The following is a 26,878-nucleotide window of genomic DNA, read 5'->3' as shown; positions in this document are numbered from 1 at the left end:
ACCGTGAGATGTCCTGGGGAGAGTTGCCGGGTGGGGTGTGGGGGCAAACTGTACAGTGCAGACCGAGCCCAAAGGTAAGAGGGGGTTTTAGGTTTTAAAAAGATGCTAAACCAGGCTGTGTGAAGTTGGGCCCTTATGGGTCCCAGCCACACAGGTATTCCCTATCGGGACACAGGAGCCATGTGGCCTTGCCCGCTTGCCTAACTAAGCTGCTGCAGACAAAACACCTGGGCCTGGCCTCTGGGGTGCTGGCAGCTGGTCAGGGCTGGAGGAACCTCCAAGTAGCCAGAGTCAAGGTGATTTCCTGTCCTCGGGGCCAGTGTGCCCAGCCGGCTGGGGATGCAGAGGGAAGACAGGGAGAATGTGCAGGTCACACTCCACTTGGTTGGGTCCTGCCTGAGTTCCCGTGATGTGTCCCTTCCCAGGGGAGGCAAGGTGGGCTCCAGAGAAAGACATCCTGGGGTAGCAGCTCAGCCCTGCCGCCGCTCAGCCCCAGGCTACTCCTCGACTCTTCAGTTTCTTCAATATATAAATGGGGGGGGGGAAATCGTTCCCAAACTTCACACCCTTGGTGGGTGTTTTGAATGTATGAGTACACAGAAAGTGCTGAGAACAATGTCTGGCCCATAGTAAGTATCTGATAGTCATTATCCATTATGCTTACCTATGTATTTATAAGTAGAGTTGTTATAAAGTGACCACCGCATGTGGTCTGGTTTAACGAAATTAATGTGGTTAATCCATAATTAATTCTTGAACATCTATAAATATACGGCCTGGCCTACAGATGATTCTTAACATTCAAAGCCTTCAGGACCGAAGTATATTTTGGGGTTGTGTGAGTTCTTTAAATGAAAGACCAACCACACTAAACTGTAAACTCTGTCTGGATGGTAACCTTCCAAAACCTACGAAAACTGAAGAGAACTAGATAAGGTCTTACTGCTTGAAGAGACTCTGCTGTTGTTGCTGTCTTTCCAGCAGGGAGTAGAGAGTCCCAGGGATGTCAGAAAATGATTCACGGGAGGGGCACCTGGGTGGCTCAGTTGGTTAAGCGACTGCCTTCGGCTCAGGTCATGATCCTGGAGTCCCGAGATCGAGTCCCGCATCAGGCTCCCTGCTCAGCAGGGAGCCTGCTTCTCCCTCTGACCCTACCCCCTCTCATGCTCTCTCTCTTTCTCAAATAAATAAATAAAATTTTAAAAAAATAAAAATAAAAAAGAAAATCTTTCCTGGGAGCCTGGATTTTTAAAGACACAAGGGAAGTGCCAGCTAGAAACATCCTAAGGGTCAACGAAGATATTTAATAACTGGGCCTTCTTTTATTTTTTTCTTCATTCATAGGAACGATACTGATGTTGATTTTCTTTTTCACTTTTAGAAAGGTTCTAAAAGTATCAATTTTATCCTACTCTGACACACAGACGTAAATAATTTGGCACCGGCAATAGAAAAGTTCTAAGTAGACTGAAATCCGTTTCTGCCCAAGACTAGGCAAGGATCTCTCCTACACGCCTTGGAATGTTACAAGGCATTCTCTTTTGCAAGAGTTACCTGCCAAGTTGCAGTGATCTCCCCCTTGCTGTTGCATTAAGATTTAGCATTCATGGACAGTGCCTGTGATGCAAGGTGGGTGTCGGAGAGCTGGGCCAGACTCCATGGCCTCTGTTTTGGGGTCAGGGGGTGACAGGCCGTGAAGAGATGGCTCAGCGAGATCTGGCTGCACCTTGGAGCAGGGGGCCTGGCCCCTCTCGTTCCTCACCACCCCCACCCCTGTGGTCCCCTCTCTCCCCGCTTCTCCAGGCAGGCTCCCTAACCTTCTCCAGGCTCCAAGGGACTTCTAATTCTCTCAGGAGGAGGATCTAGACAGAAACAGGCTAAACTGCAAACCCCACAGTCCTTAGATGTACAGTGTCTGGACTAGAAATGCTGACCTATTGCTCGGGGTCCCTATACGGCTTTTCTTTAAATTAAAGAGAATCAGTCGTACTTGTTTCCTGATGGGGCTCTTCTTGTCTGTCTGCAGGGGCAGCCCAACTTCCCTCCACTGTGGTCTTTCCTGTGCTGTTGGCCTCTTTGCCCCCTTTTAGCCTGAGTGTGACTCGGGTGGGGGTGGCATCAGACAGGACGGTCCAACAGAGGAACACCAACGGGGCCTGGGTGGTCATTTGGGGCCCAGTGGCTGCCACTGGGCAGCAGGGGGGCTCTGCAGAGAGGGTGGCCCACGGATTCCTCCTGCAGTGGCCATGAAGACTATCTTCCTGAGCCATGACCTGTGCCAGGAGCAGAAGGCTGAAGGGCAGGAGAAGACGGAGAGATCACTACTCTTCGTTCCTGCCCTGGCATGTGACCACCAACACCCAGGTCCTCTGACTTAGCACCCCGGGTAGGACATTACTGTAGAAACGGCAGGTGTGGACACGACCTCCTCTAGGACGTCCATCCTTGATGCTCCATGAACACAGTTCCCTGACCTTCATCACGCCACGGTGGCCCTTCTCTGCTCCCCAAGAGGAAAGAGGTAAACGTATCACATATGTTACACACAGGTACACACGGGATGGCCACAAAAAGAGGCTCTCTCTCTCTCTCTCTGTCTCTGTCTCTCTCAATCTCCCCGTCTCCCTCTCTTTCTCTATCTGGAGGCCCTTACGTCCTTGGGAACAATCAAGCGTGCAGTGAAGCAAGTGCTTTGGGAGAGCGGGCTGGCCGAATATTCTAGAAAGAGCCTCAAACTGCTAAATGTAAAGATAAATTTGCTTCTGAAACAGAAGTCTGATTCATCCCCTCTGTTGGAATTTGCAGAGTCCTTTCTTCCCTCCAAGGACAGGAACAATGTCATACTGTATGTTACGGCCAGTTGCCTCAGCTGTCTAGACTCAGTGTGCTTTCACTTAAAAAACAAAATAAAATAAAAATAAAAACCACCCTTCGCCACCTAGGCACCACTCTACCATCTTAAAACTATTTCTGGCAGGAAAAGAATGCTTCATTCAGGAGCCGCCCTGATGGGGAGACCAGTGGAAGGGAGGCGGGCCTGGACGTGGTGGCCTCATGGCGCAGGACGCAGCTCCCAGGAGCCCAGCATCACCCTACCTGGAGTCTGATTCTCCATGTGCCGGGCATTTTCCGACAAGCAAAACAAAAGAAAGCAAAGGGCCTTCTTGATCTCAGAGAACCTCCCACTTTCTTCTGAAATGACAGGCTAAGGCTCCCCGGAGAAGAGGACGCTTGAAAATGTCAAGATGGAGATTTGCTGCCTGCCTACCAGCCCGTCAGGCCCAGGGGGCCTCACCCAGCCGTCAGCCTTCATTAGCAGCAGGATGCAAATGTAGTTTTTCAAAAGCGCCATCCCTGGCTACTCATACAACAAACAATTTCTAAATTCCTACCGCAGGGCCAGGTGGCAGCGAGAAACATTTTTCTCAACATTGCATGGCAAAAGAACATATTGTAAGAGGTAGATGCTTTCAAAAAGGAGGCAGTATCAAAGGGAGGGAGCTGCATTTGCCGATAAAGCAAGGGTCACTTTTAATCACTCCAACATTTCTTTTTCCAAACACACATTTTCCCAAAGGTAATAAATAGTTACAGCTAGGAAGGGGAAAAAAAAAAAAAAGCATTCCATTCTTTATCAGATATTGAGGCCTAGAGAAACACCATTCTCCTTAAAAAGTATAGCGGCAATGGCAGAACTCAGAAGAAGAATCTGATGTCCTCTCCTAATGGAGTAGGGTTCCTGCTATCTGATTTACTTTGCAGCTGTCTTTGTTTGTTTTTTAACAAAAATTTCAATGAACAAATGTGTCTGATTTAGAACAACTCACTACAAAGGGCGATGCTGGGAGTGTCCTAACTGGAAAAAGGAGAAGCCAGGGTCCTACAGCACACCGCTCAAGGCTTGTTAAAAAATCCTGGTGCTTAAACCTCAAGAAGTCTATGAAAGTCCAGATTCAAGAGACACAGAGGAGAAGTGCTCTGCACTTTGGATAATAAACCGCCTTCTGCATCGGGGAAGGGCAGATGCCGCCTCTCTTGTTCACGGCTGATGGAATCACACTGGGGGCTCTTGGGACAAGAAGGGCTGGGCTGGAGCTAGGGCTCCCACCTGAAAGAAAGGACACTCATCACTGCTGCCCACTTCACCCCACTGGGCAGGCCTGATCGCCGGTCCGGCCAGCTACGCTCAATATTCTGGGTAAGAATTTCCAGTACGAGGGACTATGGGGCATCTGACTCCCTACTATGGGGCGGTCTATAATTGACAGCAAAAGGCCTCCAAAGCGGGCGCCTGGGTGGCTCAGATGGTTAAGCATCTGCCTTCGGCTCAGGTCATGATCTCAGGGTCCTGGGATCGAGTCCCGCATCGGGCTCCCTGCTCTTTGGGAGCCTGCTTCTCCCTCTGCCTTTCTCTCTCGCTCTGTCTCTCATGAATTAAAAAAAAAAAAAAGGCCTCCAAAGAGTCATGAGTTAAGGAGTGATTCTTTTCCAGCTCCAGAATCCATAAGAGAAAACACAGACACGTCTACACACATACTACCATGTGCACACAATGCCCCCCCCCACACGTGTGCCCACCGAGGTGCACAGGAACGCATGTGTGAACACCCTTACACCTTACACTGTACCTTACAGCACAGTCAGCTCCGCACTGACATTCCTGAAAAGCCACCTGGTGCCTGAGCTGAGCCTCACCTGGGTCTCTTGTCTGTGGTGGCGACACACACGTGCTGGGCGGGCACAGCTGTCCACTTCTTCGCCTCCGTGACCAGGGCCTCTGCGTCCACCAGGCCGAATCCATAGAGATGGCTGACTGGAAAGACAGAGCCTTCAGAAGCCCCTGCCCCCCGGAATGGAGCAAGGCCCAGCTCTCGCACTCCGCTCGGCTCCCACGCAGGGCACCGGACCCACGGCTGCCATGGTCCTGGGACAGACCACCTGCACCACTCATGGCAGGGCAGGAATGCGGGCTACCTCCTGGAAAGCCCAGGCTGCAGCCCTTCTGAGGACTGCTCCAAGATCCCAGCTGCGTTAGCCTCCCCCAACCTGTACTCCTTCAGGTCAGGAGTGCGGCCCCCAAAACGTAGCTCATTTTGGTGCAGGGCCGGAAAAGAAGCGTGGAGAGGGCCTAGTACTTTCTTTCTGCGAGACAGGGATGGGCTCCCCCCGCTACAGAAGGGACTTGTCGGCATTTGAAGCTCCTCGAATCATAAACCGGACTAGAGAAACAAAAACCTGAAACCCTTTGGTTCATGCGGCCATGATGTATAATAAACCGGAAAGCAAGGCCGGGCTCATCTTTTTTTTTTTTTTTTTTTTTTTTTACCATTTTCTTTGCCTGCTCAATTCCCAGGGCATTCTGGGAAAGTGGTATGGCTCAGAACTCAGACCATGAGTGCTTGTGAGTGGGCCAGATCCAGTGTTTATTGGCCACGGCAGGAGAGTTTCAAAGTTTAAGAGGCAGGGTCAAGAACGAGGTACAATCTATTTTCCTATTTAATTAGGCCAACACTGAAATGTAGGTTAGCTCTTGTTATAGCACACCACTAGCACCAACATTCTTGCAAGACAAGGATGCATTAGGCCTGATCAATGGCTTTCTTATTAAAAGGAATGTCCCCTGGAACTTAGAGTGACAACACTTGTCCTATATTTTACAGAGAGTAGTATCAGGCTCGGTGTCGAAATAGTTGGGCTTGAGCTTCAGAAAAGGAAAAAGAAGACCTCCCTAACATACCCGGGCCAAATGTAAATCTTTTTCAAGTATCTCTGGTAAGAAAGCAGGCGAACAAAGCTTGTGGCACAGTCCTATAATTATCTGCTCGAGAGGCCCCAAATACCTGGGTTACAAGCCCTGACTGTGGGCTGATTTCATGGAACCTAGGTCTGTCAGGCTGGGTTGGGGAAAGAAGCCTTGAGTTACTTCTATAACACAGAGAGAAATTTTATGGTTAGAAAATAACCCGGGGCACCTGGGTGGCTCAGTTGGTTAAGCGACTGCCTTCGGCTCAGGTCATGATCCTGGAGTCCCTGGATCGAGTCCCACATCGGGCTCCCTGCTCAGCAGGGGGTCTGCTTCTCCCTCTGCCCTCTTCCCTCTCGCACTCTCTCTCATTCTCTCTCTCTCAAATAAATAAATAAAATCTTTAAAAAAAAAAAAAAAGAAAGAAAATAACTTAAAACGGGTGCCTGGGTGGCTCAGTCGGTTAAGCGACTGCCTTCAGCTCAGGTCATGATCCCGGAGTCCTGGGATCGAGTCCCACATCAGGCCTTCCGGCTCAGCAGGAAGTCTGCTTCTCTCTCTGACCCTCTCCCTTCTCATGCTGTTTCTCTCTCTCTCTCTCAAATAAATAAATAAATAAATAAATAAATAAAATCTTAAAAAAAAAAAAGAAAATAACTTAAAACATAACTATCTCAGTGTCCTCATTGTACAGATAAGGAAACTGAGGGCCCGTTTCAAAATCATAGAGCTACTCAGGACTAAGAATGCAAGATGCCCTTAGGTGGCACACAAACAAACAGTATGTATCTTAACAGTCATGGATTTGTTTTGATGTGCATTAAAAAAAGTAAAAATCTACCTCAAACCCGTGATTAACTAGATATAATAAAGTTTCTTTTTAAAATATATTTCTTTATGTAAAAAAAAAATGCAAGTCCATGTAAAGAGAACTATTACATCAATACTTGGTACAGGTGGTCTCTGGATGGCAAAAGTCGTGATGTTTAGGGAACCCTGAATTCTACTGATCTTAGGCTTTTTTCTTAACGTCAGTGTGAGGTTACTTTTCTTGATTCTCTAGCTACGTATTTCTCACTCTTGTGATTCTTTGAGGATTTGGGGATTCTTCTGGAGAAGCTCCTGGCGCCCCTTTAATAGAGATTCCAGCAGGTCACCCAGTGGGCCCTCTGGGACAGGCTGTCGGGTCCCCGCCCAGCCCAATGGGAGCTGCCACCGCACCTTTATGACCGGCACCGTTGACTTTCCAATCATTGGCTTTCAGATGTGCCGGCCTGGATGTCTTTACCAGCAGGTGCTGGACGTCCCTCCAGGTTAACTGGTTACTGCAACGACACAATGACAGACCAGTGAAGCCCAAGCCCTCATGGGTCAAAATGACGGCTGCCCAGGCCCATCGGCGGTGGTGTGTCAGGAGCCAGCTCTGAGTCGGGACTTGAGTGAGCCCTGCAGGCTCCATTCCTCAGCGAGGGTTTATTTCATAACCTCTTTGTAAAGAATGGTTTCCAGGGATTAAATCCTAAGATAAAACAGTGCAGCGGGTGACCTAAAATCCATAGCGTTAAAAACCCAGCCCTGCTGCCAAGGTACCTGAGTGTGTCCAAGGGCTACCGAAGAAATTGTGGCAGGGGGAGAGGGACATCCTGATGTTTCTAAGTCCTGGGGGTTATTCTTCATCAGGACGAGCAAATGTTATGGTGCACGAAAGCATGCTTGAGCCTTCATCTGCCCAGACCCCACACCCCCCACTCCCTGCCCCTGGTGTGGACCCACCTGCTACCTATTGTAATTCAAGATTTTAGTAACTCTAAATTTCTAATACATTTGTTTTGGTGCAAAGTAGAAACGTTTCATTGAAAGAACACATGCCCACTAATAAAAATGCATAGATCAGAGTTTTGTGAGTCTAAGATACATTGTCCCGCCCCCCCCCGCCTTTTTTTTTTAAACACCTCTGAAACCAGGATGCATCTTCTGATGATACTCTATCATAACCCCCTCTGTTCACAGCATCAAGACCAGGTCACAGACAGAGGCTGGAAGGACCTGCACCCCCTCCTCTTGACCCAGTGCCTGCCCCACCCCCACAGTGGTTACAACTGTCTTTCCAGGCACCCACTCTTTGTGTGTGTTTAAAAATATACATAAAGTGGGCACCTGGATGGCTCAATCTGTTAAGCATCTGCCTCTGGCTCAGGTTGTGATCTCAGGGTCCTGGGATCGAGCCTCATGTGGGGCTCCTTGCTCGGTGGGGAGCCTGCTTCTCCCTCTCTCTTTGCTGCTCCCCCTGCTTATCCTCTCTCATTTTCTCTCTCGCTTACTTGATCTCTCAAATAAATAAATAAAATCTTTAAAAACATATATATATACGTAACAGAAAATTTACCACCTTAACCATTTTTCTGTGCACAGGGCAGAGCCATTAGGACCTGCACATGGTGGTATATTCATCACAAACCATCCATCTCCAGAACTTTTTCATCTTCCCCAAGTGGAACTCTGTCCCCATTAGACATTAACTGCCTGTTTCCCCCTGCCTCCAGCCCCTTGGCCACCACCATTCTGCTTTCTGTCTCTCTGAATGTAATAACTCTGAGAACCTCATATACGTGGAATCACACAGTACGTCCTGTTGGGACTGGCTTGTTTCACTCAGCATGATGTCCGCCAGGTCCATCCACATTGTACGTAGCAGGTATCAGAATTCCCTTCCTTTGTAAGGCTGAAGAATACGTCATGGCTTGTATGGACCACATTGTGTGTATCCATTCACTTACTGATGGGTACTGGAGGTATCTCCTCCTTTTATGGTTAGAATAGATCCTACAGTGGCTGCACCATGTCACGTTCCCACCTCTTTGCCTGTTGTCCACTGGGACCTCACTGTGGTTTGAGTCTTGGGGCACACACACATTCCTCCCTTGGGACTCACTCTCCAGGTGCTAGCCCCGCCCAGTCTTCTCTGATTTCTCCAGCATGTTCTTGCCTCTGTGCCAGTAACCTCACTGGCTTCCTGGCCACCTCCCCCCAACTGTGTCCATCAGTCCAGTTTCCAGGCCTTTGCTTGGCTTTCCTCCCCTGCCCTACTGCCCCTCCTGAGGGCCCATGGCCAACGTCATTGTTCAGGGGGGATTCTGAGGCCCCACATGGCCCAAGGCCTCGCCCTCTTGCGTATAGACACAGGCTTTAGAACTCAACCAGAGTAGATGGGGCTGCACCCCTTCTTTCCCGTGTGACCCGGCAAGTTACTGCGGGGCCTATCAAGGATGGCTCCAGCAGAAGGTGCCGGGAAGCAGGAGCCGCAGAACTCAGGACAGAGTGGGTAAAGAAAAGGAGAATGTTAGAAACTGTCTCATTATGAAGACATCATTTTATTTTGGTCTCTGGTAATAAAATCAGAAATATAGTTGTATGAGAAACATAGCTAAGAAATGGCATTGGAAATGTTTTTCAGCAAAGATGGGGCTGATGGGAAATCCCAGGATGGCCACAAACCAGGACAACCTATGCACAGTTCGTACCCACGAGGGTCTTTCTTTGTTTTTGTTACATGCTATCCACAGGCCCTCCCTGACCCCCTGAGACCTCCTTCACCCAGGACGATCTGGCTTTGCCGGGGTGCCTTTTACAGTACAAGTGAACAGAGTCTGAAGGCAATGCTAGGCGCAGGAGCACCAGGCCTGCTCCCTGGACACGTGCACTATCCCAGTCTCCAATCTCCTTACCTCAGGCCCGCAGGGGCCCTTGTTATAACCTGTCCCTTCCTTGACCAGTCCTGCAGGTTTAAAGGCTCTGAGCTAACGCTGTTTTCAGACTAGCCACCTGTGAATTTATGGAGGAGCTAAAAGGGCGAGGACGATGACTACCAGAGTTTTCATGTGTCCACAGGCCAAGTTTAATGGAACAAGCCAGCATGAAATGAAGCTTGCTTTCTATTTAGTTTTGACTAACAAAATTCCTTGCATGCTTCCAATAAGGGATGGAAGGAACTATAAAACAATGAATTGCTAAGTATGTGAATGCCACTTTCCACACAAGTAAGTAATTATTTAGAATTCTTTTTTTTTTTTTTTTTTTAAAGAGCCTCAGGACACAGAAGCCAACATTTTGGCCTGAAAATTAAAAAATATTTAGCTATTCCTTTGTTAAACTGGTAACGTTTGAGTTGCATGCTCTTTTGCCTTGGACAAACCAACATGCAAATATCCATAATTATAAGGATCGAAGCAACCCAAATAGGATTTTCTGAATCATTTAAAAACTTCAACGACAACAACAGACTATTTCAAATGGCGGGGCTGTTCTGAGCCCGTTTTGACGTCTAAACTAAATTTGTTTTTGACACCATGATTGCATGTGTAGCAAACTCTCTTTTCTTTCTGACCCATCTGGACACTAACAACTCCAGAGTTTTTATTTGGCTTGTGACAGATAAAACATCACCACTGCCTTGTCAGTTTATCAACTAAAGTTTTTTTTTTTGTTTTTTAAAGATTTTATTTATTTATTTGAGAGAGAGAGAATGAGAGAGAGCACATGAGAGGGGGGAGGGTCAGAGGGAGAAGCAGACTCCCTGCCGAGCAGGGAGCCCGATGCGGGACTCGATCCAGGGACTCCAGGATCATGACCTGAGCCGAAGGCAGTCACTTAACCAACTGAGCCACCCAGGCGCCCTATCAACTAACGTTTAAAAAGGGCACCTGTAGTGGCCTGAAGTGGGATTTTGGAGCGTAATGCAGAATGGGAGGGAGGCTTGGGGTTCTGGCTCCCCCAGCTCTCTGTGGTCCTACAAAGGGCAGGAGACGGTGAGCTTTAAAAAGGAGAAAGAAGGGAAGGAGTCTCTTCATATCCATTGAGGGTAGCCTTAAAAAGGAAGGAAATCCTGACCCGTGCTACGTCGTGGATAAACCCTGAGGACACTGCTATGTGAGCCAGTCACAAAAAACCAAATCCTATGTGATTCCACTTACACGAGGTGCTTAGAGGAGTCAAACCACAAAAGGTGGACTGGTGATTGCCAGGACCTGGAGGAGGGGTTACAGGGAGTGTTATGGGCTGAATTGTGTCCTCCCAAATTCATATATTGAAGCCCTCGCCACCAGTCCTTCAGAATGTGACTGTAGGTGGAGATAGGGTCTTTAAAGAGGTCATTAGGGTCACATGGGATCATTAATCCACTATGACCAGTGTCCTCATAAAAGGATCAAAGGTCAAAGGATCTAGACACACACACAGACAGAAGGTAGACTGTATGAGGACACAGGGGAAGGGTGGCCATCTACAAACGAAGGAGAGAGGCCTCAGAGGACACCAACCCAGCTGACACCTTGATCTTAGACTTCCAGCCTCCAGAACTGTCAGATCATTCATTTCTGTTGTTTAAACTGCCCAGTCTGTGGTATTTTGTTATGACATCCCTAGCTGACCAGCACAGGGAGTTGCTGCTTACTGGGTATAGGATTTTAGTTTGGGATGATGAAAATGTTCCACAGATGGACGGTGGTGATGGTTACTCAAGGTGCATGTGCTTGATGAAATGTACATTTAAAAATGCTTAAAATGGGGCGGGGGGGGAGGCGCCTGGGTAGCTCAGTCGGTTAAGCATCAGCCTTCGGCTCAGGTCGTGATCTCAGGGTCCTGGGATCGAGTCCCGCGCCAGGCTCCCTGCTCAGCGGGGAGTCTGCTTCTCCCTTTCCCTCTGCGCCCCCCCCCCCATGTGCGCGCTCTCTCTCTCTCTCTCAAATAGATAAATCTTTTTAAAAATTGGTTAAAATGGTCACCTTTATGTGTATTTTACTGTAATAAAAACGTACAGAAAACAAAGGAAAAGAAGGGGAGGCAAGTGGGAACTTACTTTGCTTCTAAAGCCAAGGCGATGATCCCCGCCACCATGGGGGCTGAAACCGAGGTCCCCGTGTGGCCGTCCGTGCAGCGCTGCCGCAGATCCGTGGTGACCTGGGGGACAGGGCGGCAAGAGGCGAAGTCGGCTCTCAAAAGATGTCAGAGGTCAGAGGCTACTCAAGATGCTGCACCTGGACAGGTGTGGCCCCTGGTCCCAGGGACGGAAGAGGCACTAGGCAGATGCATCTCCCCAATCAAGGTTTGTGTCTGCTCCTCGCTGCTAATCTGCTTTGCTCTCAAACATAGAACAGGGACCTGCGGCAGGAGTGAGCTAATCACAGGGTGGGGACAGGGAGATAAGGCGGCGGGAAGACAAGCAGCAGGAAACCGCACAACCTCATGGCTGCAGATGTGTGTGCTGAGACACAAAGGTAAGAGAAGGAAACAAAGAGTGGCCCTCCATGGCAGAGTCCCCACCTGCCACAGCCCATGTTAACGACCCCCAAGTCACCCCTGACATCAGAGCAGTTGGAAACAAGGGCGGGGGGTGCCCAGGTGGCCCAGAGACCACCCCTGCCTTTACCCAGAAGATCAGAGATCAGTCACAGAAGGTCACAGATCATTCTCTACCAGGATGTCCTCCTCAGATAGTTGACAGTGTCCTAAAGCACCCAGTTCCATCTGCAGCAGCAGATGAACCTGGAGTGTTCGTGACCTTCACAGGGCCTGCTGTGTGGGACAATGAAGCTGGCTGTTCTCCTTGGGAAGGCAAAGCTGACTGCAAACCGAGGGGGCTCTGCGTGCCTTCCTCTGAGGCACTGACTCTGGGCCGGGTGGGGATATTGATTCTGGACCTCATTAGCGCACAGCCTGATTTGTCCCTTGTCTTTGAACTGATGTGGAGAAGCAGCACCGTGGAATCACCACACGGGTTCAGCTATGCCACACGTGCAGTGCTAGATGGGATTCTGGCCCTCGAGCTACACCCGTGCATGCTGCAGATGGCATTAAGTTTGCTAACCAGCACACCTTAAATCAGCCAGACTATCCTGGATTGTCCAGTGGGCCCCATGGCCTCACCGGGCCCTGAGAAGTGGAAAGAGGCAGAAAAGTGTGTCGGAGAGCCGAGGCAGAAGAGGGACCCAAAACATCTTTGCTGGCTTTGACGAGGGAGATAGAAGAACATAAGCCAAGGAATGTGGGCAGCCTGGAGATGCTGAGAACAGCCCTTCGCAGACAGCCCACAAGGAAACCAGAGCTCAGTCCTATAACCACAAGGAACTAAAATCTGCCAACGACCTGAATGAGCACAGAATGAATTCTCCACTAGAGCCTCTAGAAAGGAACACAGCCAGCCGGCACACGGATTTCAGCCTCAGGAGGCTCAGAACAGAGACGCAGGCGAGGCTGTTGCCCTGCTGACCTCCTGAACTCTGAGATAATAATTCTGTGCTGTTTTAGGCTGCTGAGTTAGGGATAATTTGTTACGAGAGCAATAGGAAACTGATAGCCACACCAACAGCAAGGCTCTAGGAGCTGATCTGTATAACCCTAGAGGATGAATTTCCCCAGTCATAACAATCCAGATTCCCTCCCCAACGGAGCATCTTCCTTCATCACATTCCGGCTGACAATCACCCAGGAGACAGGATCCAGCCCGTCTCATGCACATGCAGGTTCCTGGCAGAGACCAGCCTCCTCCTCCCCTACCCCCCCCCCCCCTGGAGGCATCCTGCTGTTAGGAAGGGCAGCTGAGGGCAGGGAAGTCCAGACAAGGATGCAACCTCTGACCCCAGGATCCTCATCTGCAAATGGGCCTAATGATGCGTCCCTCACAGGCTTCTTTCTGGTGAAAGTCATAGCTGGCACCTGAAACATACTTACATTCAGTAAATGGTGGCCAGTGAGGGACACTGAGGGTGTCTGGGCAGGCGGCCACGCTCCCAAGAGCAGGGGAGGCCCATGGCTGGCTTTCCAGCCTCTGAGAACTGGGGAATGAGCAGAGGGCCCCCCTCCCCTGCAGGGAGGGGATGGCTCAACCAAGGTGGGCAGTCCCTGCTTCCTGAGACCAAACGTCATGCGTGGAACTCTGCTCCAGGTCAGCAAATGAAAGAAAGCCAAGGAATGAATGGGTGAGCGATGCTCTGCCGGGCGTTACTCCTTTTATTAAAAGTCGTATGTCAGCACCGAGCAATCCCTCCCTCCAGGCGAACACGGCTCGGCATTCGCTGGACAGAGAGGAACAGAGAGTACGGGATGGGACAGAGCCTTGATTTCCAGCTGACACCTGCCTGAACCGCACAGCCTACAAGCTGCCAACCATCCAGAGAAGTCCATCCCCTTGCAGGTTCTCCTGGAGGACTCAGAGCAAAAGCTTGGCTCTAGCTGAACTGAAAACAACCACCACCACAACAACAAAAACAAAAACCCCAGCAAAAATGCCATCCATACTCTCAGAGGAGAAGCTTAGCCCAGGAAGTACACTAAGTGATTTTCTCTTTTACCCTCCTCTTAACTGCACCCTTCTGACCCGTATGTTATTGCTCGGAGAAGAGAAGAGAAGAGAAGCGAAGCGAAGCGAAAAGAGAAAGAAAAGAAAGAAAGAAAGAAGAAAGAAAGAAAGAAAGAAAGAAAGAAAGAAAGAAAGAAGGAAGGGAAGGAAGGGAAGCAAGGGAAGGAAGGGAAGGAAGGGAAGGAAGGAAGGAAGGGAAGGAAGGGAAGCAAGGGAAGGAAGGGAAGGAAGGGAAGGAAGGAAGGAAGGAAGGAAGGAAGGAAGGAAAGAAAGAAAAAGAAAGAAAAAAAGAAAAAAAAGAATTAAGGCATTTTGTAGCTAAGGTGTGTGCACACGCAGTGTGATTAACTAAGCAAATAAAGCAGCAAGCCCTGCTCCAAGGGATGGGAGACATAGGAGTCCCAGCAGGAAGCCTCTGGTACAAAGTGTTCAATGACAAGACCTCCGCCTTGAACACCTCCAGCCAGCAGGCCTGTTTAACAAGACTCCAGCAAGCCTGTGTTCAAATGAGCTAGATTCCTAAATGAACAGGATACCATTCAGAATCTCGGCCGCCTGTCCCAGGGGCGCGTGCTTCGGTAGAAAAGGAAAACAAATTAAGACCTCTGTTTACTAGCCCGGGCCATTGCCAGGCTGGTGGCCCAGCAGCCGTGTGGCTGACCTTTCAGCAGGTGCGGGGAAAAGCGGGGAGCAGGGAGCCTGCATGCTCCCGCTGAAGAATGTAAAAAATAAATTTACAAATAATTTCTAGAGATGTGGCTCAGCAGCAGGAGAAATAAAAAGATGCTAGTGAGCATCCTTTAAAATTAAACCATGTCTGGCCAGCTCCACAGTCTCATTTTTTTAAACATCTAAAAACCAACTTAATGACTGTGCATTTGAATTCTGCATTAATTTCGGCTCAAAATCCTCCCCCTCTTTACTTTTCTTAAAGTAGGAAAGCCTGTGGGGAAGGAAGAAAGCACAAATTCCACCCATATGCTGAAAGAAAACAGTCCCTTTTTAAAAGGATAAATCACGCTGGTGTTCATTGAAGTGAATGGAACAGACAGAAACCACTGCTGAATTCGAAGTGTCCAGGGAAAGTCGTTTTGTTGGGGGGAAAGAACCGCCTGGAAGAACACTTGGATCTCTAAAAGGTTTCAGTATAAAACTAAGATTTTCTCTTACTCTATTTGGCACGTTGAAACTGAACCGGTCAGTTGGATCCCCAGCAATGTGACCACAGAAATCTAGAGAGCTAAAAGGAGGCATGGTGCTGAGAAGGTACCCCATTCTTAAATGCTATTTTTAGATCCCTAAAGCCAAGAGAGGGTTTTAATTGGTATTTTGTGCAAAAATTAGAAAGGCAGGCTCTGAGGGTGGTTGCCAAGGGACTGGGGGTTTCCCTCAAGGCACAACCAGTTCACCGATGGGTAAAGTCAGTACCCTGGGACCCGGTACAGACTGGCCTCAACCTGGCTCCTCTTTTTGTGAAGAGGGAAAGAAACTTGCCCCCAAAGGGCCGAAGGCGTGCGTCCTAGGCTCTCCACCGGGCCAAGAGAACTCACGATTTTCCGATCATAAAACGCGCCACTGCTGTAGGTCGTGGCCAGGGTGGACGCACACTCCTCCAGGTACCACGGCTTGTAACCGTTCTCGGTGGTGCTGCTCACGGAGATGGTGTAGATGCTGTTGGTGTAGCCGTCACAGGAGCAGTGGTCCCCCTCTCTCCCGCCATTCCCAGAGGCCCAGACGAAAATGGAACCCAGGCCCTGCCGGCCCTAGAGGGGAAGAAGGAGAACAAGGCGTCAGCCCCGGCAGCCAGAAGAACCTTGTTGGGCGGGCGGGGTCTCGCGCCGGCCTGGAGTCCTTCCTTTGGAATGTCCCTTCCAAGGGTCTGAGAAGGATGTGTTCAGACCATAGGGATGCCACATGGTTCTGTGGGCTCTTGTTTCATTTTAATAGAGCACTTCTGCCTCTGGCGAGAGCCTTACAACGGCAGAATCGCAGGATTGCACTGGGACGATGGCCCAGAAAGCCCTCTCTGCTCTTCAGGGGAAAATCAAGGGCCTTCGTATGAGCTGTTCTACTCCAGATCCATGCCTGTAATTTCCATCCTGACGACCTAGCATTGCAAAGACAAGCGGTGCCACAAGTATTACTGAGATGAAAGTTGATGGCTGAACTTATAACATTAATTTTTCGAGATCGAAAGCTGTGGGGAATGAAAGAGCTGGTCCTGTGGGGGCAGAGGGCGAATTTTCCTGAAAACCCAGTGGAAGAAGCACATGTCCTGGAGAGCAAGGTTTTGAAAAGAGGGGGTGGGACCATGAATTCTGGGTGAAGACTCAACAGGTAAAATGGGTCATGGTCCAGAATCCATAGCCGCTTGGGGCCATCCTATGAGTTGCCCACGGGTACACATTAAAGTAGTCAGGTAGGGCACCAAGGTGCCTCAGTTGGTTAAGCATCTGCCTTCAGCTCAGGTCATGATCCCGGGGTCCTGGGATCGAGCCCCACATCGGGCTCCCTCCTCAGCGGGGAGTCTGTTTCTCCCTCTGCCCATGCTCTCTCTCTCTCATTCAAATAAATAAATAAAATATTAAAAAAAAATAAAGTAGTCAGGTGGTCAACGCCAGTCAAAGCCAGCAGCTTCACCTGTATGTAGGTCTTTATTTTTCAGAACATACATGTGAAAGCAAGTCTTTGAAAGACAGTGGCCGTCAGGGTCGGTTCCTGCAGCTCTGTTTCATCCCATACCCACAGAATCAAGGATTTCTGACCCAACCAAGTGCTCGCCCCAGTCCCAAACACTAGTTTAAGATTAACTAACCCAAGACAGACCTGACCCATTCTGTCCGAGTGGCTGGACGTGCTGGTGATGCACAGCCAGCCCGAGAGAACGGTGCCAACACCCATCTCCATGAAACCAGACCCACAGGACTGGTTACTTTGGTGTCCTTGTCAAGGACCCTCCTTTCCAAACATGTGGGAAGAAATTGATACTTATGCTCAACAACTGGCCAATTTAAAGAAAACTTGCAACAAAATTCTGTGATCCCCATAGAGTCCAATGGAAGCCTTGCTGTTGACTGGATGCGTTACACTCACCCAAAGTTCAAGTCCACCCCGGGCTGAGCGGACCCGCCTGCTCGGAAAGCCCCATGACTCTCCACTCTGTAGCCCAAGTGGACAACAGTTCCTTGCCCTTTTGTGCCCATTTGTCATGACTTTGACCTTTCCTCCAGTTTCTAACCTGAGGCTCTCAATGGAGCCCCCGGGAGGTCCCTCGTGGTTACCCAGTCCCGCTGCTGAAAGCTGCCTTACTCACACTGCTTTCCACGTCTCCCAGGTGGACCTGTCCGCATGGCTAAGAGCTACACAGAAAGGTTACTCACATTTAGCCAAAAGGTCAACCTTCTGGAAAAAAGGCACCAAGTACTGTAGAAATGGGTGTGTCTGTGCATATAATTACCTACAGGGAGAGATTAATTGGAGGCTAGTTCAAAGAAACTTAAATCAAAATGGAAAGGTATTTAACCCAACGGAGCCTATCTTTAGTGCATGAGAATCATCTCTAAGACGCTCCCCACCCCACTCTAAATTATTTATGAAAGGCTGTCATTTTGCAAAGTGGAGCCTAGAACCTTATTGTTCCAGCAGCACAGAGAATGTCCCCAGAGAGTACTCTTCATACGTGAGCGTGCACACAGGTCACCCCATGGGGGTCTTGCTACATGGCAGACTCAGACTCGGTAGGTCTGGGGGTGCCCCGAGATTCTGCATTTCTAATGAGCTCCCAGGTGATGCCCGCATGGCTGCTTCTGGACCCCACTTTGAGGAACAAGGGCCTAAAATGCCAAAGGCCCCCATCTCCCACCTTACGCTGCATAGTTATTCCTAGACTAATCCATTCTCCCAGGTTTGTCAAGGCATCAAACACATCTCTCCCTCCTGCAAAGAATGAGGTGGAGGAAACACCCAGATCTGAGGTGTGACGAGATGTTTTAGCTGTCTCTGAGGATTATATTTTCACTTCCCATGTCTTAGAAGCCATAGGGCAGAAGCTCTAGGGAACAGTTCTACCCTAGCTGTGAACTGGTGTTTCTGTTCAGGAAAGTCACAACCTCAACCTGATCCAAACGTATTTCAGCCCCTCGCCTGGGTGAAGGGTTCATCTGTGAACTCCAAAGCACCGTGCCTGAGGGCTTGCAAATGCCTGGCATCTGGACAAGGCCAGTGTTTCCAGCCTCAGTGATGTTGCCTCTCCCCTTTGGGATGACAAGCCACGCGAGGGGTAAGGCTTCCTAAAGACCGACATCAGGCACATCTCTGTGCCAGATGATGGCCTCCGAAGTCTCCTACTACAAAACCACATCATCTACCAGAGATGAAGTCAGAGACTTGACAGAAAAAGACTGTAGCTGACAAATGGGGCATCGAGGAGGAAAAACAGATGGGGGGGGGGGAAACGTGGTCTGGTTTGAGATCATCAAATTTCGAGGAGGATTTTCAGTGACAACTTCACACAGCTACGATTTAAGGATCCCTATATGACATATTTTACTTCAGAATGACTGGGGAAAAAATGGAATGACCTCAGTATTTTAAGAAACTGTGACAAGAATGACGGGGAGCCACATGGTCCCCTCTGCACCTTCTTCACTCCCTTGACAGCCCTAGTAAAGCCAGTGCTGCTCAGACTCCGGAATGCAAAGAGCCCCTCTCTGCAGCTCCCGACTTTCCAAAGCCCCGCACAGGTTCAGTCGACGCAAAGCTAAGTGAAGTTGCGACACCCAACAATCATTTGAAAACAATCATTGACCTCTCCAGGAAATGGGGGGGCCCTGTCCTGAGACCTCAGATCTTTCGAAATCATCTCAGAGAAGGACACGTTAAGGATTAACACCGTTCCAAGCAGTATCTTCCACACAGAAGATGCGATTTCTAATTGACAGCTTAAATTAAAGCTTAACTTTTAGGATGTCCCGCTTGTCATCAAGAGCGAGATCCATGTGATCTTAGTGGGTGATAGGAGCCGAGCACTGGGAAGATAAGATAGTTTTACTTCGCAGCCCCTTGGAGGCAGCAGCTGCCTTGGTCACACCTGAACGTTCCAGCATCCCTGGACCAGCACCTAGCACAGCTCAGGGGCTCAGCAACCTGACAGAAGCAGCCTCTGCATTTTCTTCGAGTCACAGGGGACAAAGGCAGTTGGGTGGTGTCCCAAGCATGACCATGAGGTCAAATGCCAAGGTTGGGGACATGCTAAGAGATAAATACTCAAACCCCATAAAAAAGTCATAGAAAATGACCAAACTCAATTTATCCAAAAAAGCAGTCAAATCCTATTATTTAGAAGAAAGAAAAAAGGGAACAGAGTTTAAAAAAAAAAAAATTGGTCCTCTATGGGGCAGGACTGGTGGGGGGGGGGGGGGGAAAAAGAAAGGCTGCTTTTTTTTTTTTTAAAGATTTTATTTATTTATTTGACAGAGAGAAACACAGCGAGAGAGGGAACACAAGCAGGGGGAGTGGGAGAGGGAGAAGCAGGCTCCCCGCTGAGCAGAGAGCCCGATGTGGGGCTCGAACCCAGAACCCTGGGATCATGACCTGAGCCGAAGGCAGACGCTTAACGACTGAGCCACCCAGGCGCCCCAGAAAGGCTGCTTTTAATAGGATCCTCTGATAATATTTTATTTGTTCATTAACTACTTATTAATCACATTTTAACCATGGCACATAGGTTATAATAAAATAAGGACTTTTAAAAAACGTTCTAAAGCATAAATAATAAAAGGGACCGGAACCACCCCCGCCTTTGTAGCCCTACTGTCCTGCCTCCCATAGGAGAAGTCGGAAGTACAAATGCTGGCCCAGGGATGCTTGGACTTCCTGCCCAACCCCCCACCAGCATCACCAGGCCATACCTTGTACTCTGGGCTGGGCCTTGGGCCACCCAGGGCCACCCGGACACTGACCGCAGCTCCATCTGTCTGCTCCAAGAAGCTGTCCTTGCCCAGAAATCTGCCTCACCAGCTGGCTTATAAGAACTGGGTCATCTCCAGGTCCCTCTCCGCTGCCCCCCCTCCCCTGCATGTTTGACTCCCAAGGATCCAGGACTAATGATCCCAGAGTGACTGTGGGTGGGCTTCCTGGCCGGTGGAGAACAAGCCTGCAAGTCTCCTCTGCTTCCCCTCAGCTGGTCAGCAGAGAACCTGTGCTTGGATGTTTGCTCTGTTTAGTCCCTCGTGAGGCTCTACCCAAGAAATCCTAAACATGTTAGGCTGTGTGCTGGCAGGGAGGGCAACAAGGCCAAGACTTCCTGTTTGGTGGTGGGGGTGGGGGTGCTGGATGAGTGCACACTCCGTGATGGACACGGGAAACTCCATGGCTGGGTGTTTCTGTGGGCAGGGGGACTGAGGCCCAGGACACCCCCTTCTACCTCCACAAGTAACAAGCCAGGTAGTCAGACTAAGACCCCTAGGGCCCACCTGCCCACACCTCTCAGCTGGGAGCTGTTAGGCTTCTAGGCACAGAGTCCCGGGCCTGGTGGGTGACCAGCGGGCACCTGCTAGAATAGCCTCTCTATGACAAGGTGAAATCCTTCTGCTCTGGTTGGTAGAGAGCCACTCCCCTGAGCCTTGAAATGCCTTCTCCCTCACACTGGTCATGGCACGGCAGGGCCTTCCTGGCCCCATTTTGGGGGCTCTGGCTTGTGTCACTCTAATTTTTAATTGCTAATTTTTTTTTTTTTTTTTTTTTTACTATTCCCTCCCCACCCTGGCGAGATGCACCGTAGCCCTGGAAGACTCACACCTTTTTAATGCCATACTCGAAGGCCTGCTTAGCCAGTCGGCCAGGCCCGTCCACCGTCTTCCCGTCATCATCTGGTCCCCAGCTGGCGCTGTAAATGTCGATGTAGTTGGGTCTGATGCCCAGTGACTTGGCTTCAACCACATCCGTCACGTCGCCGTCCAGCATGCGGATGCCTGAAAGCACACAACGAGGCCCCGTGCACGCCCGCTCGGCACTTTTCGGGGCTGCACAGACTGTGACCCTGGGGTGCAGCCGGAGAGCCCTCCACCCCCCCACCCCCGCCCCCCAGCTCAGGAATGTTCCAGCCTCATTCTGGAAAACCTCTTTCCCCATCCTGTGCTGATATGAAGGAATTCAAATGACATCTGGGGCCACGCTGTGGTGTCCCCAGCATGGGACAGCAACAAAGGAAATGGAACCATTTGGAAAAGATAGGATGTAAACTGTTGTAAACTGTTTCCTTGGTAGCACGCAGTCACTCTGGTATTGAAAAGTGGAACATAATAGAATGATTACGATGATTATTTCTATAATAGAGCTCCACTTTCCCTGCTGTCAACAGTTTATTTCTCTTTAAAAAAAAAAAAAAATCACTCCCATCTCTGATTTGTAACTAGGAGTTTTTAACCTGGACGACAGAGGGCCACACCGTAGTCTCTCAAGGAGCAGGCTTCTTATATCTCAGTGTGTGTTCAGGTTTTGTGTGTCCCAGAGGGGTCTTTAGGTGGTGGGGACTACCCCTTCCTCAAGACCACCCCAGAAGGAGAGGGAGGGAGCCACAAGCCTCTCCCAGTGCCTATGTTCTTGGCCGGGGGTTCCCGCACACCCCAGGCCCAAGCTTTGTCTCCATTACTGATCACACTCCGCATCTAGTAGGTATGGTGTCCCCAGGCCTCACCCAGAGAGGGGGTCTCAGCAATGCTGGCACTAACTGGGAAGTAGGCGTAATGACAGCCATCAGCACATCCTTCCTGGACACTAGCAGATACATAAAATTGGACCTCTTGGAGACTCAGTAAACCTGGACCAGCCGACCCCAGACCAGCGCTCTAGGTGACTGCTCAGTCCACACAGCCACCCCGTTCCGAGGCCCCCAGGAGCTCCTCCTCCACCAGGCCCAGCCCCATGTGTGCGGTGGCCGTGCCAATGAATTTTAAATCTTGAGCTATTTAAAACATAACAGAAAAGAGGACTTTTTCTGATTAGAAGCATCACATATGCTCTTTGCAGAAAGTTTGGAAAATAGAGAAATAACTAGTGATAATATTTTGGTTATTTTCTTCCAGTACTTTTCTTTGGCCCCAGCACGCACTTTCTCTCCAAGTTCTTTTTTTTTTATTACAGAACTTCATACAGAACATTTCCCTGCACCATTAAAGACTCTTCTAAGACACGATTGTAAATGGTTGCAGCTTCCCCTCCCGTGCACCCCAGCCCAGGCAGCACTCTCCCTGAGGTTCCCCTCACCGAGCAGAGAGGCCCCCAGCTCTCCCAGCCTGGGCTGGATCTATTCATGCCACATCTCAGAATCTGCGTCCACATACGGCGGGTATGCCAAGAATAGAAACTCTGAAAACAAATGATTTTAAAAGACAGAACAGTGACTTATCCCCAGGATGAAAAGAGATGGTACGGGGCTCAGGCAGGAAGAACCATGGGAAGGAGACTCTTTGAGGGGACACCCTCCCCAGGTGCTCAGGGGCAGATGTTTTATGTAAATTACACTGTAATTGTGGAGATGCTCTGCTGTCACTTTTGATGAATGGTTTGAGAGGCAGAGATCCCGAACACATAAATTTCAAATGATACCCAATCTCTCACCCAGTAACACATGAGTTGTAGACAAACAACTAAAAGCACTTTATGATTTGTCAGGGTGAGCGACTTCCTACTGACAAAGCATGTGAAGATGATTGAAATGCAGTAAACTCTTCTACCCTATCAATTCATGCTGCCCGGATTTGAGAGTTCAGGTTGCCCTGAAGTGTTCTCCTTAACATCTGCCCTGTTGTGAGCTGAGAGAGAAAAGGTCAGAGGCCCTGGGCAGGGTCCCTGGGAGGCTGAGTAGGACAGTCGTGGTTGTAGGAGGAGGGGGAGCTGCTCGAAGGTGCGCCAGGTTGGCCCTCCACTTGGGTGGGACACCACAAGCAAACTGGAAACTCCTGCAGCAAAAGTCTGGAAACTGTACTCCAAATCCGTGTCAGAGAAACTTATAGCCAAACAACAGTAAGACTGAGGTCTGGGAGACATCAGGAGTTCAATGACAGTGCTGAGAGCCCCTCGGGAGTGTCAGCCAAACAGGCACAGGCGGTGAGAGAAGGTGCTGGAGTCGTTAGAACTATTTCTTTATGGCTGCAAGGCCTTAAAAATGAGAAGTAGAAATAAATTTTAACTTAAACACTCTGTTCTATCTTCCGGGTCCCCATCTATTTCCCTTCCTCTCTTTATTACCTGTGATGGACTAAATGTTTGTGTCCCCCCAACCCCCAAATTCACATGTTGAAGCACCAACCCCCAGTGTGATGAAGGCAGGAATTTTAAGAGGTAATTAGGTTTAGATGAAGTCATGAGGGTGGGGCCCCCATGATGGGCTGAGTGCCTATTATAAGAAGAGTCGGCAGAGAGCTTGCATCTCTCTCTCCACCATGTGAGGACACAGAGAAGGCAGCCATTTGTGAGCCACAAAGTGGGCCCTCACAGGGGAACAGAATGGGCCGGTACCTTGATCTTGGACTTTCAGCCTCCAGAACTGTGAGAAATAACTGTCTGTTGCTTAAGCTCCCAGTCCGTGGAATTTTGTGATGGTGGCCCAGGCTGACGCAGATAAGACCTCAACTGCCTGGCTTAGGATGGCCCCTGTTTAGGCACTAAGATGGCGCCACATGGCAAGTGGATGTGGACCCCTCATCACTACTCCCAAGGAGAGGCCCGTGGAACAAAACTCTCACCCACACTGTGCCTTGAAGCCGGCAGGAGGGTGATGGGGCATGCCACAGGTGACAGCCCTGCCGTGACCACCAACCAGTGGCTCTGGGAGTTTACCTCATGTCAACCAGGCCTCCATTTCCTGTAGGTCGCAATGATGAAAGTTATTTTATCTACAGAGGTGCCAGAAAAACTAAAAAAGGTGATTCAGGTAAAGTGCCTGGCAGTAAGGACCCAATGTGCATGTTAGTGGCTAGTGGGAACCCACTGAGCCTCAGTTTCCCCATCTGTAAACACAGGAATAAAGACAACAATTTCCAGGGGTTGTTAACAGTAACTAATCCCTTTTTACCTTTATTTTAAAAACATATACTCTTTAATATGTATGAAGGATCATATGTTACATACATGTTAGTGATAAAGCCTAAAAAAATAATTGACACCCATGAACCCTCCATCCATTCAATGCAAATATAAACATGACCCACTGGGGTCTCTACCCATGCCCCGCCCCTCAAAGAGGAAACTGCTCAGAATTTTGGATGATTCCTTTCATTGCCTTTTAAAAACTAGTGGGTTAATACAATTGCATGCTTGCTTAAACTATATATGGCTAAGTTTTGCTGGTACCGGGAATTAATCCTCTGTTGGTTATACACATTATAAATATCTTCTCCCAGTTGATGCCTTGTCTTCTCACTTTGTTGATGGTGCCTTTTGATAGAGATCCTTAATTTAAATAGAGTAACAACAACTTCCCTTTGAAGATCAAAGGAGTTATAATGGGGGTCAAACTTGTCGGAGTTTATTGGCATCTCTTGTGGGGGCCTTTCTCCCTTTCAACGGTGGGGCTGTCCCATCAGCTCAGCGCACCTCCTCTTTTCTGATTTCTGGCTGGACAAGGAGAATCAGGGTGATCTGAAATGTTATCTCTCTCCAGTCACTGGTCTGTGAGCCCAGGGCTTCCCTCTATGTCAGAGACACTGGGCCCAGGTGCTCGCTCAGCCATCAGCCCAAAGAGAGGGGCCATAACCAGTACAGGACGTTGGCCACAGGATGTGGCAAAAGGTGTGGCCTCTGGCAAGATGAAGAGCAACTCACAGCAGGGGGAAATGGAACAGGGGTCACAGAGTCCTGGGGTGGGATCTCAGCTCTGTCTAACCTTGGGCCAGGATCTCAAATTCTCTGAGGCCTCGTCTTCCACAATATTTACCTGGCAGAGTAGTTGAGAGGATTAAATATATGTTGAGGCCATAGTACCTGGTGCTGTTGGAGAAATGGTAGCTTTGTTCTATGTACCCTTATATTCCACAATGGGCTTGCCAGGGCAGGAGAAGGCCCTGCCAGCCACACAGGCAACCAAAATCAATTCTGATGTTCTAGTGGTGAAATGTAACCTGATATTCTAGACTTCTCCATGCAAGTTATAGGTGTGGGAATGCCTACTTTAAAAAAAATTTTTTTTTCAGTATAATGAGCATATAGTATTATATTTGCTTCAGGTGTCCAATATAGGGATTCAACAATACTATGCATTGGTCAGTGCTCAGTGCCTACTTTTGAAAAAGAAGAAAGAGATGCTAGAAGACATCAAAAATATGTAAAAACAGACAACCAGAATAATTTCTCAACACCTCTCATGATGCTTTTCATCTCGTTAGAACGGCGACTTATGTGTGAGGAAGAAAGTATAACATACTTAGATTTTAATGAAGCATCTATTTTCCCCCAACACTGACAAGTTGCCAACAAAGAAAAGGTAAATATTTTCAGTGGAAACCTGCTGTTCCAATATTAGCTTTAAACGTGAATGGTTCTCTGGAAACGCCAAATCGAAGAAAAACAATCATCATTTCTCTGATGAAAAAAGAAAGACCCAGGTACAGAAAAAAAAATTGGGGCCAGGCATTGGTTTGGCAAATGAGCTCCGGGTGGTTGGCACGCTCACGGTGGCAGGACAAACACGTGCCCGACTGTCCATTATGAGGACCAGTCTGTGAGAGAAGCACGGAGGAGAAGGAAGATGGTGCTTCTCAGGAGCAGACGCGTTTGTGTCTAGGGGAACAGCTCAGAGTGCTCTGGGGGCTCAATCCCCCAGCAGGCAGCTCTGGTTTGCACAGAAGCTGCGTCCAGGAGCGAACCCCACTTAGGTGTGTCTATAAAACTGCCTGGACCCAATAATATTTTACATGCCCTGGAGAACTTGCTGAAATTCAGGATGATTTTACAAGTCTCTTGGTCCAGTGTCAATAACCAGCAGCCCTTTTTTCAGAGTGACCTGTCCTTCCTCCTCTCCCCCAGCTACTAATTTATAGTGCAACTTTCCAAATTACAGGCCCATGGACCTGCCGTTGACCCTGTAAAGCAGCCTGAGACACAGCATTCCCCCTGAACTTTGTGAGGAAGCTCCATGTTAAAAGGCATGGCAAGGTCAGTGTGACTGGATTTGGAGATAAGGTCTTTCAAGAGGTATTTACGGGAAAATGAGGCCAGCTGGGTGGGCCCGAATCCAAGATGACTGGTATCCTTATAAGAGGAAATTCAGACCCAGACAACACACAGACCAAGTGATGACCACATGAGGACACAGCGAGAAGCAGCCATCTGTAAGCCAAGGAGAGACACCTCCAAAGAAACCCAACCTGCCAACACGTTGATCTTGGACTTGTAGCCTCCAGAATGGAGTGAAAGTAAATTTCTGTCGGTGAGCTAAAAATAAAGGGGGGGGGAGGGGAAGGAAGGAGAAGAACGAATACACACACACACACACCCCCAATACAAGAAGTCAGTTATCAGCCCAGGTTGTTAACGTCTGGAGGAAGGTGGGGCAGCAGGACACGCTGGGCCCACTTTTGTTTATTGAAAAGTAATGTATTTTGCCTTCAGCAAATGAATGGCAATGTAAGAGCAATGAACAGTGGAAAGTAAAACTAGATTGTAGCTTCCTGAGTGTGACAAATAGGCCTCCCCAACAAACTTTGCTCATTAATCCTGAGTTTATTTTAGTAAATCCATAGGGAATTGGTTTTGGGGGGGGGGTTTGTTGTTGTTTTTTGTTT

The 26,878-nt window shown here is 49.1% G+C and overlaps 1 protein-coding gene across 2 annotated transcripts in view; it reads right to left on the bottom strand.

Annotated features, from left to right (window-relative positions):
* Positions 1–26,878, bottom strand: part of PCSK6 (proprotein convertase subtilisin/kexin type 6) — a 134,387-nt gene that overhangs the window by 63,491 nt on the left and 44,018 nt on the right. For both annotated transcript variants that reach the window (XM_021680644.2, XM_021680645.2), the window contains exons 6-10: positions 20,895–21,067; positions 15,647–15,859; positions 11,598–11,698; positions 6,965–7,068; positions 4,696–4,813 (exon numbers count right to left, since the gene is read on the bottom strand). In XM_021680644.2, coding sequence (XP_021536319.2) covers positions 4,696–4,813; positions 6,965–7,068; positions 11,598–11,698; positions 15,647–15,859; positions 20,895–21,067 — 709 coding nt within the window. The remainder of the gene's footprint in view (positions 1–4,695; positions 4,814–6,964; positions 7,069–11,597; positions 11,699–15,646; positions 15,860–20,894; positions 21,068–26,878) is intronic.

This window comes from Neomonachus schauinslandi, chromosome 9 (assembly GCF_002201575.2).
Source record: "Neomonachus schauinslandi chromosome 9, ASM220157v2, whole genome shotgun sequence".
Taxonomy (NCBI): Eukaryota; Metazoa; Chordata; class Mammalia; order Carnivora; family Phocidae; genus Neomonachus; species Neomonachus schauinslandi.
This window is presented reverse-complemented; position numbering and strand designations above follow the sequence as displayed.